Raw genomic sequence first — 19,418 nt, 5'->3', positions numbered from 1 at the left:
ATCAGCAGGAGGCTGGTGAGATACCACTGGCCAGTCCTGAGTCCATCTGGGGGGGATGAGATTGACAAACATCGTTAACACAAGTACATGATCCTGATCGTTACTCCATAAAAAGTTTATATCAAGCCTGATAATGCTCAATTCAAGTGTAAAATTTGATTCAAACAAATAACACTGGAGAGAGGTTTAGTAACAAATACCTTTAAAAAGAAATTTGAAAAAGTGTGGTTTTTCTGAAAAATGAGAACAGAAAGTCTGTTTGCTCTTTATGAGCCAGTTTTGACCATCAGTGCTGACTGCTGAGCAGAGATGTGCTCAGAACAGAGGAAAATCAAAAAATAGGGGAAAAATCAAAAATCAAGGCTACTTTATATGGCAGTTCTTAAGTCCCTGAGGATGCAGACACCACACTTGGAGATACTCAAGGATCCAGGTCCTGGCATGACATCCCAACTCTTCTCTCTTTAAACCACATTCTGCTTGCTGCCTTGTGCCCTTGTAGGCAAGGTGGAGTCTGAGCCCTCTCTGGGTGTCTGTTCCCAGATTTGGGGAGCAGAGCACACCATGGCAAAGGCATGGCAATAAAATAAATCCCTTATGAACAGCACAGGTGGTCTGAGATACTCACTGCTGGCTCCTCCCACAGCAACACTGGCATGGGAGATATTTCCCCCACAAAGTGGCTGCAGGCATTCCCAAAATAACCAGCTTCTCATTAATTCCAGCATCAGGAGCAAAGTCATTTGGGGATTTCCAGTTCTAATCCCTCCTCTGGCTTTAAGTCCTATGCTTAGTCTTTTTCTGTCTACAGCATGAGGTATTTTACATGAAAATTGAAACTAAAATAGTTGTAAGGCATTTGTAAGAAAAGCTTTTCCTTTAGAAAGCAAAATAAAATTCCAGCATGGAGAGGAGCAGAATCCAGCCACATCAGTCTTTGAAATTTCCTTCTCCATAATGAATAGCACCTAGAACCTGTCCTCAGTTCATCCACTGCCAAAGAATGTTACATTGAAGGAATATTATAAGAACATAGATATATTTACACAAAAAAATATAGAAGCTGGTCTTGCAAATGTTTCAATACTTCCTACACAAGACCCTATAGTTAGAGTTCTTCCAGCCTCATTGCCTCAGGATGAAGTTTTCCAGGAGGGAAATCCCAGCCTATCCCAGGATGAGCATTTGCCTGTGCACCTTCACTCTTCCCTACTGCACAAATGTGTTAATGACACAGTCTTTAATTACACAGTCACAGAAGCACACTCTGCCTCCTTCTAATTAGAAGTATAAAAATGAATCACAGTCATGCAGGGAATGAAATTATTGAGATTTATGAATAAACCAGTGACAAAATCCCAGGACTTGCAGTGTGTGTAACGCAGCTGGAAGCGTTGGCAGTGAAGGGGACAAGCCCTGCAAGGAGTGAATGGAGACATTTTTTATTCAAAAAGCCCTCAATGAACTGCTCCTTGCTCAACATGTCCTGTCATTCCTGTGCCACAGATGCTGTTGGAGAGCTGGGCTAAATACAACAGGTGATTCTGTCACTAAAGACTCAGATGCTCAAATTCCAGCTGCACAGACATTGGGAATTCTGACTCTTGAGTGAGCTGCATCTCCTTCAAGTGTCTGAAAATAAAGATATGAGGGACTTGCCTTGGGCTGTCTCCAAGGTAAAGGAGAGGAAGAGGCATCCTTAGGAAGGGATTCATCCCAGCACAGGTGTCCGGCAGAGGTCAGGGAATGGCACAGATGCCCTTTGCACTGACTGAACAGGGAGCACGGGTGATCTGCTGAGACTTGCTCTGCATCAGAGACATCTCAGTGCAGAGAGATGAATCCCACCCTTCCTAAATTTGTCACTTACTATTTTTACAGAATTATTTTTAAATTCCCACCAGGAGATGCTATTTTATCTGTATGCAGCACGCCAAAAAACTGCAGCTGAAGGCTTTAAAATCAGAAGACACTTGCCTGGCACCAAGGACTTTCAAAGAAGCTTCAAAAAATGAATTTACCTGTTTTAAAAACTGGCACTAAAACGTTCCCTGTTGTGCTGCCTGCAAAGGATTCCCTGCTCCTCTCAGCACAGATATTAATATACACACACAAGAGGGCAGAGCTGTGCTAGCACATTCCAATTTAAATATTACCAGTTCTTTGCAGTGCAGGGATTACTGGGCTGTTATTCTGGGGAGAAGAGGATGAAGTGAAGGATATTATAGAATTTAATTACCCAGAAATGATAATCCATTTTTTAATCTCACTACTCAAAACTAGCAGCTGCATCAGATCCTGAGCATCACCCACAGCACTCACTGCTCCCCACTTATCGGCGAGATGGAAATACCCAAGTCTCTTACATAAAACAATGATGTAATTACCAACTAATCTAGCTTATTTAGGAACCAATTTCTTCCCACAAGGTTGGGGGTTCAAATGGAACTAAAAGATCATGGCTTGCATGTGGCCAAATGGAAGCGAATGGGTATGGACAGATAAGGGCTGGATTGGCTCCCTCCGACCACGACATTCCCACTGTGGCCTTTTCTTTCTGACACACTTAGAAGTATTAATTAATTTAACTCAAGGGGGTTGTTTTTATCTGGATTTCTCAGGCAGCTTCACTCTTACAAGTTCAAAGGCAGCTTTGAAGCCAGCTCAAAGAATGGATTTATATTGATTTAAGAAACTGTATCAGAAATTCAGAAATGATCAGCACTGCAAGTGCATGGAATCGACTCCACGGGGTAGAGAGTTCCTGCTCTTCAGATTAAGTACTCACAGAATCCCTTAAAGCATCTGCAGGAGCAGGAGGAATCCCCACTGGTTCATCTGGGCAAGCAGCAGCCACCCAGAGAGAGACAGGACAGCTCATCAAAAGCCACTTACCTATTTCTGCATCATCTGAGCATTACTTATTATTATTTATTGCATTATTATTTATTAGCATTATTAACAGCCACATTTTGAGATTGTTTATTGCCACTGGCACCTCCTAACCAGAGCCACCACCCAACAGGCCAAGCAGTGCATTGTAATACATCCATTTATATGATACTTTTCATTTCATGTCTCCAAATGTTTTGTTAACCAAAAGCCTGCAGCATCCAAAACCTGTCACTGGATATTAGGCCAAGCTTGTGGTTGATAAATGGAAAGCAACAAAAGCCAGAGCACTTTGCCAAAGGTCACAGATAAATCCTTCCTTCAAACCTACAAAGCACCCAAAAAATACCCCATTGCCCAGACCCAGGAGAACACTTGATGTCTGCTAATAGTTTTACAGGGTTTTCATTTTGAAAATTATTTACCTGACCCTTCCTGTGGTAAGTGTAGAGGTGGTTGATGAGAATTCAGAATTCTCATTCTTGACAGATTAATGGATTTTTAGGACAAGTTCTTCCCAGTGATTCAAGCAAAATCAATTTTGCTTCAGTGAGTTTATTATACTGTGTACATATTTAGGATTCTGCCTTGTCATTAAAACACCATCAGTGCATCTCAGAAAGTCTGAGGTCTCATATTCATGTAGAAATCCAAATGCATTTAAAATTGTCCCATTAACCTCTGAACTGTTATTAGATAAACACGAGCACAGAACTTTCTTTCTAAACGTTTTTTCCACAATAAAGGGAAATAAATTTGAGTTATGTTCCATAAAAATCAACAATACAAGCTGGTAAAAGCAATTCTCCACTCCAGTACCATCAGATCCTATAAAATTATTTGATTTGCCTGTGTGGGAAAAAGAAAGTGAGAAGATGGGAGACAGCCTATCTCAATTCCAAACCAGTAAAGCATTTAGGAAAATATCTGATTAATTTAGAATGCAGGAGGGAGATTAAAACCCCACCTCAGCAGACTGACATGAACTCCTTATCACTTCAAGGAACAGAGCTTGAATTTATTTATTCCACCCTCAGTTGCCTGGGGATCAACAGAGGGAGAGTTATGGATGGAGCAACAAAGGGAACTGATTTTGGGAGCAGCTCTCCCAACAGGGGATAAAGGACAAAATAATGAATGCTACTCCTGTGTCAGCTGCTGAGGGACAATTGTCACCAAGGGTGGCCACAGATACTTGGAGGGTGTCACCTCCACCCGAGCTGTTAATTCAGATCATTGCATGGAGAGATCTCAAACCTGATTCCACCAACACCATCTGCTCCAGAACCTTGCTGAACACTCATCCTCTTCCCTCAGAACTGGCCTGCCCACAGGCCTGACCCTCCCAAATCCCAACTTTCAGGCTTTGGCAGCCCAACATGATGTATCAGCTACTTCATGAGCAAATTCCACCTCCAAACTCAACATTATCCTTCTAAGAGCCAAACAATGCAGTTGCTAAACTCTGGTTGTAGGTTACACCTTTTCTTGGCTCACAGGCAGGATCATGGGAGGAAAGCAAGAAGAGGGAGGGGAAGCTCCTCAATTCAGGTTCAATATATCCAATGGAAAGCAAGGAACAGTGAGGGGAAACCACTCAATTCATGTTCAATATATCCAGTGGAAAGCAAGGAACAGTGAGGGGAAACCACTCAATTCAGGTTCAATATATCCAGTGGAAAGCAAGGAACAGTGAAGGGAAGCTACAAAATTCAGGTTCAATATATCCAATGGAAAGTAAGAAACAGTGAGAAGTTACTCAATTCAGGTTCAATATATCCAGTGGAAAGCAAGGAGCAATGAGGAGAAGCTCCTCAATTCATGCTCAATATATCCAGTGGAAAGTAAGGAACAGTGAGGGGAAGCTACAAAATCCAGGTTCAATATATCAGACCTGCATCACTGAAAATGTGGCCTCTGGTTAAAGCTACAAACCTCATGGGTATTTTGTCATTCCAATGATTTTTGGCAAATTTGAGACTCCATTCTCAGAAACACACATTTAATGCCTCATTCCTGCCCAGTACAAACACAGACAAGCTGGACAGGCTGCATGCAGCACTGTGATGGTTAACACAGGGCCTCAGCAATGGCTTGGTCCCACTCTGCTACACCTGTGTGCAGCCACATCATCCATTATTGCTCTATTAGGGCATGCATTTTACCCACACCAAACTGTTCACATGGTCTCTGCATTTCACAGACCTGTTTGTGCTAATGTTGAGCTCAGGATCTCTCTTGCTAGAGAAAACACTGACACTAAAGCTTTATCCTGCTTGAAAACACAATGCAAATATAAAAAGGCAATTTGCTGCCTTCAGAAAGTGGCCATTCAATGTTTAAAATGCCAGTTTAAAATAAGTTTAGCAGCACTTTTCTGTTCAAACAGCACTGATGTAGCCTGGCTCCTAAAGTTCATCGTAATTCTCCTCAGCCAAACTAAAATGGGATGAAATATTTAATGTTTACAAATGTTCTACGAAATATTCTGTAGAACATTATTAAAAATTTCATCCCATCTATATTACCCAGCTGCCATGGGAAATAGATGCTGCTCTTTCCTGCCAAATTCCACCAAAAAATATCCAACATCCTTTCCTTCTCCCTCCTCCTCTTTTTCATGCCCTCAGTCCCCCACCCACACACAGAGGACACAGTTACATCACTCCAAGTACAAATCTTTTTGCTGCCCTCATTTCCCAGAGATTAACGATCAGGCAGCTCAAATCAGCTTTCCCAGCTGCACTGAAGTCAAATATTAAATGGCAAAGCCCAAAGGCTTTGAAGGCATTTCAGTCAGAACAAGCCGAGGTGTGCCAGGCCTGGAGATGCCTCAATTTACCTTAAAGGACAGAAAAGAGAATTACAAAAGTCACGGGCTAGAGGATTTTTTTTAAAAATCATCCTAGTTTACTTGGATGTCAAGGGTTGTGTCAGTATAAAAGGGAGATCCAGAGCCACAAATAAATGGGACTTGCACAAGGAGGCAGAGCAGGGTGGGGGTTATGGAGGATGAGATGGGAGTCATAACCTTTATAGGAAAGGATAGAGATGAAATAGCTCACCAGGGAGCCCATCAGTGCCTCCATGGAAGTCAGACTAATTGCCTCAAAGTAACCAATTTAGAGTCATTTTAGAGCAATCACTGCTCTGAAAGAGTTGAGGGTCAAGATAAAAGTAAATTTGGGAGTTATTTTTACTTTCATGCAGGCCTGAAGCAGTAGCAATCTTCTCCTCAGCTCTGGGCAAGCTCCCAAAGAGGCCTGGGCTTGTGCTGAGCCAAGCCCCATCTCCAGGACAGCCACACTCTGCTCAAGGGCTGCAATTCTCCTACAGGAATTGGGACTATGCAAGGTTGGCTTGAACTCCCCAAAAGCAAAGTGGCTTTTCCAGTTTCCCAAGGTCTACATGCAGGACAAAGAACCCAGTTAGGCAGAATGTCATTGCAGAATGTCATTGCAGGGCCCAGCTGCCAGTCAAACTCCTTTTTACTGCCAGTATTATCCCAAGGCAGGCTCCATGCCATTCCCCATCAGGAATACTCTGCCAGGGCAGAAAATGGCCAGAGGGCTGTGCTCACCAGCTGAGGGTCCCTGAATGCAAAGGCAAGGCAAAAGGAGCACTGCTGCTGGCACTGGGAGCAAATATTCCTAACTAAAATCTGAATTGATGGGGCCCTCTGTGCACTCAAGAAAGGAGAACCTATCAAAAACCATCCCAAAAGCTCAGCTCAGGTAGGCACAAAAGCTCTGCAGTGAGCACAGCTGGGCTGGAAGGGAAGCAGTGCCACAGAGAAGGGAACTCTCACTGTGTGTGTCAGGACAAGTCCTGCCTCAAGAATGAGGGAAAGCAGAAAAGGAGAGGCTTAAGAATTTACCAGATCCCTCAAAAAGCAGCAGGATTTGGTCAAACATTTGGAACCAACACCAGAAATTGTACCTATTCCAGTTCAGATTCAACCAAGACATCAAAGCAACAATTTGCACTGAGTGAATTAACACATTTTCATTATTAAAAAGAAACAAACAAAAGCAAATAAGCTATAATTAAACTCACAACCTGCCTGATTTGATATCACTTTTACTTCAAAAATTGGAACCTGTGACATAAAAAAACCCCACAAGACAGAATGTTTGCTTCCCAAGATTATTTCCAGAGCAAGACATCATTCTGAAGACCCAAAACAAACCTGTCATTATTTGAGAGGATAAATGAGTATCAAACCCATTAACAGCCCCACAAGTAAGTACACAATAAAATAAACACTCTCACAGATTATAAGCAAACATGATACAGGCTGTGGCTATGGTAAGTCAGCCAGGAACAGCACTGAGCTCACAGAGACCCTGGAAAAATACTGGTACTCAGCAAATTACAGTCTAGACAGTCTCCTCTTTTCCCAGAGGACATTTATTTCCTCCTAGACAGCTGCAAACACTATAGAAGAAACCTTAAAACCAACCTGCCCAAGAAACACAATCAGATCTTCAAACAAACCTTTTTTAGGACGAGGATTTGTTGGTTCTGTAGCCGCTGGCGATGCAGAAACCTGAAAAGACAGAAACCAGGAGTAGTAAATAGACCAGGCAAGGTTTCTTGAAGCTCCATTCCAGAAAATAATCAGAAAGGACAACTGGCAAATCCCAAAGGAGGGCATAAAAATAGCAGCATTGCTGCTGGACAAACTCTGCCCTGCCAAGCAAGGCAGAGATTTCTGTTCCACAGCTCGATTAAATAAACACCCCCATTGTGCAACACAGCCCTGCTGGTGGGGTCACTTCTCATCACCTGCATCCCAAAGTGACCTCTACCTTGCAAAAAAACCAATACTGGAGCATTTAAGGACCTAATTAGAGATCACACAGAAAATAAGTCAAAACCATTTACCATCAAACATTTATGAAGTTAATTAGGGCAGAGCTGTTCCTGGGAATCATCTGAGTGCACAGGATGTGAGCACAGGGATGTCCCATCACATGGAGGGCAGAACCTCCCCCAGCAAACACTGCCCAGAGCTCCCAGTCCATGGAAAATACATTAATTTTATATGATTTTCTTACTTTGCATCAGCCATCAAACCTTCATGGAAGAGAAATGGGTTTACATAGGAAAGTATTTTTATTTTTCACTCTGCTTGTTGGGAAGACACAACACAGGATTTTATACACCTGTGCCACCTTCCCTTTCCTTAATAAATAATTTTTAAAATCAGAGATTCAGTCAATCTTTGTTCTTTGGAATGTTTTGGGAACATTTTCTAGTTGCATCTTATTCTTTACTGGAGATGGGGCAGATCAGAGAGGAGAGAGGCTGAGACATGAAAAATAACCTAAGAAAGGCTCTTTTTTTTTACTGTTTACTTTTTCGTTTCTTAACAGTTTCTAAAATTTTAATGACTTTTCAGATTCCTATTGTGAAAAACTGAGCTGCTATTTTCATGGATTTACCCAACTCTGAGCACTCTATCCTCAGCAGGAATAACCAGCACAAACACTTCATTTTTTAAAATATTGCATTTTTTTTTTAATCTGCACACCCATCATTCTGAGTCCTCTCACTCTGCTAAGACTTTCCTGGAGTTTCTCCTATTTCCTCCTCACCTGAGTAACTTTCTACCCATCCTTTTGTCCAGATCATTTCTAAGAACTCTGAACAACCAAGGCTTGGTACTGACCCGTGAGGGGCTCCACAGCAACCACTATCCACCCCAAAAAACTAAAGAATTATGGAATGGCTTGGGTTGGAAGGACCTTAAACATCACTTCGTTCAGTCCTCTGCCATGGGCAGGGACACTTTCCACTCTCCCAGGCTGCTCCAAGCTCCATCCAACCTGGCCTTGGGCACTGCCAGAGATGCAGGGGCAGCCACAGCTGCTCTGGGCACCCTGTGCCAGGGCCTGCCCACCCTCACAGGGAACAATTCCTTCCCAGTATTTAAGCTAACCGTGCCCCTGGCAGTGGAAGCCATTCCCTGTGTGCTGTCCCTCCATCCCTTGTCCCCAGTCCCTCTCCAGCTCTCCTGGAGCCCTTCAGGCCCTGCCAGGGGCTCTGAGGTCTCTCCGAGAATCCTTTTCTCTGCACACCCCCAACTTCCTCAGCTGCTCCTTGTGCTGCAGCCCCTTCCCCATCTCCATTACTTTCCCCCTGTTCGAGCACCTAATAATCGATAATTAATGTTGATTACTTCAGCAATGACTGAATTTCCCTCACGTTTTCCATGCCAAGTGTGCAGATTAAAAACTCGCTCTTCAAAAGAACTTCCCGCCGCCGCTACCATCCGTCACTTCCCTTCACGTCCCCTCCCGTCCCTCTCCCCTCCAGTTCCTCTCTCCCCCCTCAGCCCGGGCGCATCTCTCCCCTCTCCCCTCACCGTGCCGTCCTGAGGCTCCGCCATGGCCGCGGCGGGCCGGGGTTGCCATGGCGACCGCCGCCACTTCCGGCGCGGCCATGGCGCGCGAGGCACGGCGGGAAGGTGGCGGCGGGAGGACTCCCCCCCCACCCCATCAATCGCGGTCCCCGTTTAACCTGAAAAACACCCGAAAAACCACAGAAATAATAAAATGTTCGGCTTTTGGAAGGTTTTATTGGGAACTCCGCGGTGTAGAGGGAAATGAGGCCGCCAGTGAGGAGGGATAGCCCGGGAAGCGCTGAGCGGCCGCGGCCCCACTCCCTCCCCGCCCCACAGTAGCAGCAGGGAGGGAGGTTGGGATGGCGGATTTTGTTCATTTTCCTTTATGCTTCCACAGTGTCTCTGGGGATGGTAGTTCACTGCGAGCGCCTGAAACCCGGGGAAAAGGAGCTGCAGCAGGTTCTGCCACAGAACAGGGCTTTGTCACTGTCTCTAGGTTTGCCAACAGCCATGGGGACTGAGGACGCCACACAGCGGGTTTGCTTTGGAGGGGAGTGCCCTCATCCTCGGTGTTTTCCTTTCGGGGAACACGGAGTGAAAACCCAACGCCCCTGTGCTTGCACCTGCCCTGCCCAGCCCAGCTTCCAAGTGTTTCACCGCATGGAAGGAGAATTCCCACTGGGAGTGGCAGGGACGGATACGGGCAGGGCCGCTCCACGCAGGCCTGCGCCAGGAACAGCACAGGGAAAAGCGGCTGCACTCCCTCGCCTCTGAGCTCCAGGGCAAATAAAGGGAAAAGCAGGGATACAGGTTTGATTTCAGGGCAAATAAAGGGAAAAGCAGGTGTACAAGGACAAAACCACATCAGGTTTGATTTCCAGGGCAAATAACAGGAAAAGCAGATGTACAGGGACAAAACCACAGCCGTGGAGCGTCGGTAGGAGTGGTGAGGGAGGCGAAGTGAGCCCGCTGCCAGTTGGAAACAGCATCCCGTGTTACAGTCCTGCCTGGGATCTGCATTTTTTATCTGATCCCTTCACAACTTCCATCGCCTGGAAGCTGGCAGAGCGGCAGGAGGCTTGGAGGACACTTGCCTGGTGAAAAATACCACAGAAGGAATTCCTATACAGGAGTAAATTTAATAAAACCACCACCAATTGTTTACTTTAACATAGCTCTTGTTACAGAAATCATAAAAATGGACTCAGTAGCTAAACTCATTAGTTCTTTCCCCTTTTAACTGAAAAATACTCCGCTGATTTCAGCTTCTACTGCACTAGATGGAGTGTTAAATAGTTGCCAGGACAGGACGCCCAGTGACTGAGCCCAAAACAAACACAAAGACAATTCCATCAGCTTTCCTTTTCCATGTTACGACTCGTTATAATGAAGTGAAAATTAAAACAGCAAGAAAGGGTCCATTTGACAGATGAAAGGTGGAGGGAGAGGAGATCCACAGCCGAAATCTTGCAGGAGGTCTTTGGAGAAGTGGTGCAAAACACCCCTCCTTGTCCTGCCTCGGGATCCAAAACAAACCTCTAAACACACACAAACACACACACACGCACTCACACGCCTCCTCTGGGATCACAGCACGTGTCCTGCGTGCACCAGTGGGAACAGAGAGCTGGATTTGGGCAGGTAAAGATCTGGGGCCAAAAATAAACCAAGAAAAAGGCAAGGCATCCTGAACCAGAGCTCCAGGAGCTGCGAGGGGCCGCGTCCGTCGCCAGCAATGGATACACACACAGACCTGGGGGAAGCCCTGGACAGAAAGGAACTGCAGGAAGAGGAGAAACCCAACTGCTCTGGAAAAAGCCTTCCAAAAAGAAAAACAAAATAAAATATATATATATAGATATATTCACTACACCAGCACACGCTTCCCCCACCCTAGCCCAGGGAAAAAAAACCAAAACCAAACAAAAGAATCAAACTGAAAGAAAATGCACAGCAAATAGACATAATCTTGAAGATTTTTAAAGAATAAATATTTTTTTGTAATTAAACATTATGCAAACACGTGCCACGCTTGCTCTTTGTCCATGCATATGCGCTATATACAACTTTGAAAAATACTGTGTTGTCCTCTTTTTGTTTTAAAAGTCATATACAAAGGTTGGGTTTTTTTTTTTGCTTGCTGTACCCCCTCCTTCCCTCCCCAAAAATCCTCTTTACAATGAGCCAATCCACATTCATCCATGTATTTGGGTGGCAGAGAGGAGGAGGGGGGCGGGAGAGCCACCCCCCTTACCAAAGTCCATCAAAATGGCTGGTTTGGACATGAAAAGCAGTGTTCAAGAAACTGGTTTAAGTTTCATCTGTACTACACACAGGAAAAGAAAGAGAGAAAAGAAAAAGGAGTTGGCTTGGAGGATGAAGCTACGTTACAAGTTAAAGTTGGAGGGTTTTTTAGTGCGTCTGTCACACTCTTGGCCGCCTAGAATACTGTTGTACAATGGTTTATCTACCTTTTTTTTTATTACAATATAATTTACTTAATTTTTCTGTTAACAAAACAGAATCCCGGTACTACAGACCAGCGGTGTAAGAGGCGGAGCAGCGCCCTGGGTGGGTTTTATTGGAATTGCATGAGCACTCTAGGATGGGAAAGGGTTCAGAGTTCATTGCTGCGGGGCCGGGCTCAGTCCTCGATGTACTCCCACAGGTCCTTCTCGTAGCCTTCATGCACGTGCTGCAACAAAACCCTCCGCCGGCTCTCGCAGTATCTGCAGGGGACAGGGACAGCATGGAAAAGGCACGTCAGGAATCGTGGAGCAGCCCTTGCTGCATTGTGATTTCAGGATTTACCTCAGAAACTCGGTTCCTCCCATGGTGATTCCCTGCCAGGTGTGTCAGTCACCTCTCTCTCCCCCTCCCTGACCCCTGCCGAGCACTGTCTGTCAGTCCTGGCATTCCAGAAGGGCGCTGAGCGATTGGCAGAATTCAAAAGATGCCCTCCACCCCTGGGGGGACATTGAGCCATCCAAGTGTCCTTTGTCTCTTGAGACCTCCACTCCCATATAGCCGGTTGGTGGTCCCCGTGTTCCTTCCCTCCCTCTCTCCCCCGGAGCAAACCACACAGTCTGGAGAGTTCTGTTGGAGCAGTTGCTGCATTCAGAGGCCTGTGGGCCAGAATAAAGCTCTGGATCCAAACCCTCCATCAGAACCGACTCCTTTCCTTCACCATTGCCTTAAAGCTTCTCTGCCAGAGGGAAACCTGAGGAGCAGCCCCTGTTATGGGGGGAAGCTCCATCCTGCCACCACCAGAGCTCCTGCAGGCCTGGACTTGGCCCCACGTGCCCAGCTGCAGCATCCAGCCAGCCAAAATGTCTCTGAGGTGAAAACACCACAGTTGCTGCTTTTTGGTCATTCAGCAAGGGCCAGACAAGCTCAGGCACGTCTGGCTATATTGGTATTATTCCACTAGCCCTGGCACCAAGTTATCCAAACCTACAGCATGCCTCACTTCCTGTCCCAGACTGCAAGGCAAAATGGATTCTATTTGCCACCTGGATGGCAGCTGTCTTCTGTTCAGTGCGCAGTTTGCCTTATCTCTTCCACAACCACTCCTCCGCCCGGGGAGACACCTGCTGATAACAGGCTATTGAATGTCACTGCATGCCTGATAAGAACTACAGCATCCCATTGGGAGATGCTGCGCCCAGAGGGAAGAGCCAAGCATTCTAGCCAGATAGAATCTGGAGATTCTGGAATAGCAGCACAGCTTCTCCACTGGATTTCCCAGAGGAACAGCGCTGCCCTCTTCTCACTGGATGTTCAGAGGAAGAATATACCCTTTTCTACAGGATCCCTGCTCCAACAGAACCACCCCTGACACTCCAGGAGGACTGCAGCCACAATTCCAATGGGACTGCTGCCAACACCCTGACCCACAGGGTGTCAGGTTGTGTTCTGACCCTGTCAGTGTTGTTTTAGTTTACTGCATTGTTGATTTTATCCTTTTATTTTCTTCCCTATGAAAGAACTGTATTTCCTGCTCCCATATTTTTTGCCTGAGAGCCCCTTAATTTAAAATTTATAGCAATTTGGGGGGTGGGGTGTTTACATTCTCCATTTCAGGGAAGCTCCTGCCTTCCTTAGCAGGCACCTGTCTTTCCAAACCAAGACACTTCCAAAAGAGGTGATCCCCCAAGAAGGGAATCTGTGTTTACAGCCTGTTAACAGTGCTAATTAAGACTTTGGTTGCTCCAGTCACTCAGCTCCAGGTCCCTGGCCAGAAAACTAGTGTGCAAATTCAGAGTTTTTCAGGCAAAAGTATCCCCAGAACCTCTACAGCTGAGAAACCTTCCGGAATAACTGGAGAAGGAGGAAGCAGCAGCTGTGGTTTGAAAAAGTCTGAGCACAGGTTAGTGGACACACATGGAATGGGATGAGCTCTCCCCAAACATGGCCTGCTGCCTGCTGTAAGCCCCGTGAGGACAACAAAAAGCCATGTGTTAGCTGGGAAAAACTAGCTGGAGGTGTTCAAGGCCAGGTGGGATGGGGCCACTTGGTCTAGTGGAAAGTGTCCCTGCCCATAGCAGGAGGTGGAACAATATTTACTTTAAGATCCCTTCCAACCCAAACCAGTCCAGGATGAAAACCTGAGGAGCACTGACACAGTTTTAGAGGGAGATGGAAGCAGTCCAAAGGGTTACTGGTCTGGCTGGAGAGCAGGTTTCACCTCACATCCCAACATGTGGCTCTCAGAAGGACACTACACCCATGGAGTATTCCCACCTATGCTGACTGAAAAATGCTGCACATAAAACTGATCCAAGAGCCCTCCCAGGATCCTGAGGAAAAGGGATATCACAGAACACAGCAAAGGATGTCATTTTGGGTGTGTTGACAGAAAGCACAGAAATATTGAATGAACTCAGGTTCCAAGAGCAAACTCTAAATAAGCATCTGAGAGGCTCTGGCTGCTGGGAACCTGGCTTGCTTGGCAGGGGTCACACATCCCTCAGGAGAAACCTCCCAGTGGGAAGCTATCCCTGACCACAACACACACTAACACCTGGCAGCAATTCCTCACCTTCTGCTCAGGACCTGATCAGAGTGACTGATTTATCCGTCAGAGCAGCTGTGGCTCCCCTCACTGCTGTCAGCTGGTCAAGAGAAACCCCTGGACACAAAGTCCCATTGATTTTCAGGAGCATGTGATGGCAAACACGCGGTCTCTGCTTTCCAAACTTTAGTAATTTTTTCAGCTGGATGGGTGTGGGGGGCTTAATCCTGTTTTCTAGATATGTCTTTGCAAGCAAAGAGATCCAAACAGCTGAAACTAAACCAGCCTGGAGGGCAGTTCCTGCAGCTTCCCAGAGCTCTTTAAACCCACCTCAATGACATCCTGCTCCCACTCTTGCATCAAAGGGCACCGTGCAGGACATGATTAAGACATGACTGAACTGGTTAATCAGGGACCTGCACAGGCTTGACAGATGTATTTTCTTCCCAGAAATGTGAAGGCAGGTTTGGGATACTGTTTCTAAGCAATTCAGGCTATATTAGGTTGTAATTTCACCCCTACAAAAGCATCCAGGTTCAGAGGACTGAAGTAAACAAGCAGCTTCATCTGGAATATCAAATTAATGGTGGCCTTAAAGGGTAAATTACAAAAGGTCTCCAAAAAGAAGGTCAGGAAAGTCTTGTCCAGCCCCAGCTGTGCTGCCAAAGTTGGGCAGGATGAGCCACCAAATCTTAACAGCTCCTGCCACGCCCCACAGTCCACTGAGTCCTACAGCTCACCCTACTTTGGATATTTTCTTCCCCCTAAGCCAGGCATAACAAATTCAGTGATTTTGGCAAAATGCCTCAGAAATGCAAGCCCTAATCCTGTGACTCATCCGCATTTTCAGCTTTGTACTTTTCCACTGTGCAGAAATGATTCCCCTGGGACTGAACAAAGCACTGGCATCTGTGTCACCTGGACCCCAGTCCCCTGCTCCCCTTCCCAGCTGGGCAGGCTGCTCTATCCCTCTTCCTCAGGGACAGCTTTCCTACACCCACGTTTTGCACAAACGGACCCAGCAGACAATTAGAAGAGCCAATTGCTCTCTGCTGGCAGTTCATCCTAGGCCAAAGCTGGCAGCTTGGAACAACAAAGTCACTCCTTGTTCTTTGGCCCTGGCTCTGTGGATCCCATTCTGGTGCTGGCCATTCCCACACGCTCCTTCTGTGCAGGAAGAGCAGTGTACTGAGAGCCACTGCTTCTGGACACAGGATTTTTTCCATTCTGGGGTTGGATCTTCCAGCTCCTGCTCTGCAGAGCAGATGGAAGGCAGAGCTGGGAGCCTCTCCCCACAGGCTGTCACCTCCCCTGAGAGCTGGGACACAAAACCACACTGCCAGCATCTGCGTGAGGGCTTCACTGGGAGGATTCAGGGCTGGCTCAGGACAGCACTGCTGCTCTCAGATATCCAGGGAATGGCTGATCACAATGGGTGGCACACAGCCAAGAGCAAACTGCTTCCCAAGGATGTGGCTCTGGAGAAACTGTATCTTGGCATGTGCTCAGGTCACTACCTGACGCACGGCATGGCAACACTTGGCTGCTCTGAGAGAAAGGAGCATTCCAACACAAACCTGTACTTATCCTGTACTTTCTGCTTTATATCTTGCAGCGAATCTTGGGATATATCTCGCTCCAGGTACCCAGAAAGCACCTCTGTAGCATTCTCTAAGTCTGCTTGGTTATTCTGTAAAGAGAAAAAAAAAAGTGTTTGAGGGGGGGTAAAGGAAAGGAGGAGATTTTTATTTCAGTGCAATCGGAATCAATACCAAAATAAAAAAGGATTAGATATCATGGTATCCCAGACTGATTTTGGGTGGAAAGGGACATTGAAACTCATCCAGTTCCATCAGTGCCATGGGCCACCTTCCACTAGACCATGTTGCTCCAACCCCCATTCAACAAGGCCTTGAACACTTCCAGGGATGGAGCAGCCATAGCTTTGTGATTCTGTGACTCCTCCAGCACACCGTCCTACACAATGCCCAGAGAGCCTCTAACTTTTACACAACAGAATATTAAACCAGACTAACTTGGGTAAAAGTGGGGACTAGAGGTCTCCAAACATTAAATCTTATTTCCTCAGTTTTACAATTTGAATTCCTGACAACCCCATTTTCTCCTACCTCAAAGATAATGGACTGATTATTCTTTTTGAGGTAGAAGGCAAAGACGTAAGTGTACATGAGTGTGGCACGACACTGGCAGAGGACGTCGACTGCTTTCTTCAGGAACTGCACCTCGATCCATGACATGTTGTGCTGCTGCATCTCCTCCATCTTCTGCTTCACCTGAGCGTAGAGCTTGTGCTCGAAGCGCAGGCTCTGCATGTGGTTCATGTAGCGGTTGCAGTAGAACAGGTACCTCTGCAGGGCTGCTCGGGATCGCTGTGTTAATTCCCATTAGGGAGAAAGAAAACAAATAGTTAAAATAAAGTAATGGCTGCAAGAGAAGTAAACCTTTCACCACAAGGCTCTTCCTGATCCAGAGAATGAGCTTCCTTCCCAAAGGAGGCTCCTCTCCTGTCGTGTAGGGCAGACGGCTCTGCACGGCCCCGCTAACCCTGGGAAGCGCCCCGGGCACTTCCCAGCACAGCTCTGACATCCTCACTCCCAACCTTGGAAGCAATTACAATCACACTGCTCCAGCCTCATCACTTCTGTATTTCAGCCTCTCCACTCAAGGTACAGCACTCAAATGTTTCCAGTGTCATGACTTAAAAGTAAGAAGATGATGTTTTGTTGGGGGGTTTTTTACTAATAAGGAATTCTAATTACTGTGCTTGTGCTAAGAGGGCAATCTCAGGTTGATTATAAAGCAGGAGAAAGGCACAGTGTGCTAAACAGTGCAAGAGAACCAAGATGACTCAATACACAGTCATTAATCTTATTTTCTTCACACTGACAGACCAGCTGTAAAAAACTAACACCACGGGCATGGTTCAACTTGTGTGCTCTGGATGAACAAAGGTAGCACATAGCAGGCAAAGCCATCCCTATCTTAAAAGTCAAAAGACTTAACTGTCCTTTGGATTTGTGCCCGAATCCGTGAACTCCTTCAGAGCAGATGTGTAGGTTTAGAGAAAGCACAGCACAGGGCCGATGATCTCCCTCATCACCAAAGGTTATGGACTCACCTCCTGTGCATCCCTTGCTGCCTTTGCATCATCCTCATTGTAGCGATTACAGTTGTACCTGTAACAGGGACACCGATTCCACAGATTTCAGTCCAAATCCGTGCCGTTTGCACCACGACCTCCTCGCCTTCCAGCAAGGCACGCTCCCGAACTCACCAGGCAGATCCGTGGGGCTCCCAGGGGCCCAGACACACCCAGCAGAACTCCGCCTTGCAGTTCTGGTTCCGACAGACCATGTGGTTGCAGCCCCCGTCCTTCTCGATGGTGACGTGGCATTTCGGGCATTCCTGTCCACAGGACAGAGAGCACCGTTAGCAGGGCAAGCACGGAACCCCAACAGCCTGGGGAACTTGGAAGGGTTCCCACAGCAGGCAGACAGAGCACGTCAAGTGAAATACATGATTTAATTCTTCCCTTTGGACATCGAGATCCTCTTCAGTCAAGCCTTAAAATACTTCCAAACCCGGAGCAGTTAGATAGAAAAAAACTTAAGGAATAACATATTTTATCTATGCTGCTCTCACAGAGGGACACTGGGTGAGTCACTTCATGACCTTCCCCAAAATCCCAGCAGAGGGGTGGTCTCTAAGAGCCTGGGAAGCATGTGGCTTTCCTCACCACCAAGTGTCTGGTCCACTCTGGGACTGAGACCAAGCCGGAATCACGCTGTTACCAATCCTGCAGCTGTAACACGCCATCCAGAGAGGAGCTGAAAACATGCAGCAAGACTCTAGTGTGCTTCAAAGAAGCTGCTGTCAGCTAAAAAGACACTTCTCTTCCTGAGGTGTTTCCATGTTTCCCATCAGGTCCCTTTTTTCCCTTCATGTGACACCTCACTGAAGACTTTTCCATAAAAGCTCACATGGGGTTTTCCCTTTCAGGAGTAAGGCTTTTGACAAGTATGAGTATCTCAAAGGGCAGCTCTGCACAGGGAAATATCTGGGGAATATAACACCAATATCATGGTCTCCATGAGCTTGGAAATTAACAAATCAACAAAGCAGCAAATACAAAGAAAAAAAAAAACTGCATGAATAAAACCAAAACCATTTTAGGCTGAATCAGCTCCTCATCCAGCTCATCCCACAACCACACCAGCCTTCATGAAGTTTCTGCACGAGTCTGTTTTTACATACAACACAATAACAAACATATCCAAACCAGTGATACACACACCTGCAAAATCAGCTGCAGCTTTTGGGTCAGAAGCATGTGAAATCCCCTCCCCAGTCTGGAGCATGTCTTTGCTAACCAAAGCAAGCAGTTCCTACCATGGCATTCAGATAAACTCTCAGCAAAGGAAGAAACCAACATGCACAATCACTCCATAATTGCTACTTCTGTAAGGGACACAATCCAATGGGTTCTTGTACACCCACTCTGTGTCCCAACTATTACTGCATTTTATATGAGTCTGCCAGTTTGGATTGTCACACACAGGAGAATTTGCACATCAAACCAATGGGATCAAGCAGCAACCAAGCACAAAAGAGGGATTTTCCAGACCTGCCTTTGTCCCAGTCACCTGTGTTTGTTCTTCAGACTCAGTAACTGTACTACAAACAGAGTAAGTGAAGCACAGTAGCTCCTGTGCTGGTCCCCTCAAAGGCACAACACCAAGACGTTCCCTAGGACTGTCCACAGGATGGATACTCAGCCAGGGAAGCTTGTTCCCAGTTAGTCAGTGCAGTTCTGTGAACTTCAAAGTCAAAAATGATCCCTCCTTCGAGCAGAGCACTCAGGGCAGCATCTATTTCCCTTTTCCAGGCAGCACTCCTCCCTCTTCCAATCCTGCGCCAACAAGTCAAGACTCAAATGTAGGTTTATGCCAGCAATGTCCTGCCCAGCTGTGCAGATCCCTGCTCAGTCTGCTCATCAGCCAGGGTGGCTCTAAGTACAGACAGTGGCCCTGTCCCTGTCCCACCATGACCCTGGGCTGCACAGCCAGAGGAGGTTGTGGAGCTGTGCAGCTCTTGCAGACACATCTCCTCCCACCAGGTGCAGACCTCACTCGTGGGAGGCAC

At 46.5% G+C, this 19,418-nt stretch overlaps 2 protein-coding genes across 3 annotated transcripts in view; both read right to left on the bottom strand.

Annotated features, from left to right (window-relative positions):
- BBS4 (Bardet-Biedl syndrome 4) overlaps positions 1–9,318 on the bottom strand; it is a 37,541-nt gene extending 28,223 nt beyond the window's left edge. The window contains exons 1-2 of one of the 2 annotated variants that reach the window (XM_030955655.1): positions 9,263–9,318; positions 7,390–7,441 (exon numbers count right to left, since the gene is read on the bottom strand). In XM_030955655.1, coding sequence (XP_030811515.1) covers positions 7,390–7,441; positions 9,263–9,286 — 76 coding nt within the window. In that variant the 5' untranslated portion in view covers positions 9,287–9,318. Of the gene's footprint in view, positions 1–7,389; positions 7,550–9,262 lie in introns of those variants that run through there. The other variant, XM_030955654.1, reaches the window with a different exon arrangement.
- A 1,083-nt stretch (positions 9,319–10,401) lies between these two features.
- ARIH1 (ariadne RBR E3 ubiquitin protein ligase 1) overlaps positions 10,402–19,418 on the bottom strand; it is a 52,410-nt gene continuing 43,393 nt past the window's right edge. The window contains 5 exon segments of the mRNA XM_030955653.1: positions 10,402–11,970; positions 15,833–15,945; positions 16,385–16,645; positions 17,395–17,452; positions 17,551–17,681. Coding sequence (XP_030811513.1) covers positions 11,886–11,970; positions 15,833–15,945; positions 16,385–16,645; positions 17,395–17,452; positions 17,551–17,681 — 648 coding nt within the window. The 3' untranslated portion in view covers positions 10,402–11,885.

The sequence above is a fragment of the Camarhynchus parvulus genome, chromosome 10 (assembly GCF_901933205.1).
Source record: "Camarhynchus parvulus chromosome 10, STF_HiC, whole genome shotgun sequence".
Classification (NCBI taxonomy): Eukaryota; Metazoa; Chordata; class Aves; order Passeriformes; family Thraupidae; genus Camarhynchus; species Camarhynchus parvulus.
The sequence above is the reverse complement of the archived record's forward strand: the minus strand, read 5'-3'. Positions and strand labels throughout refer to the sequence as shown.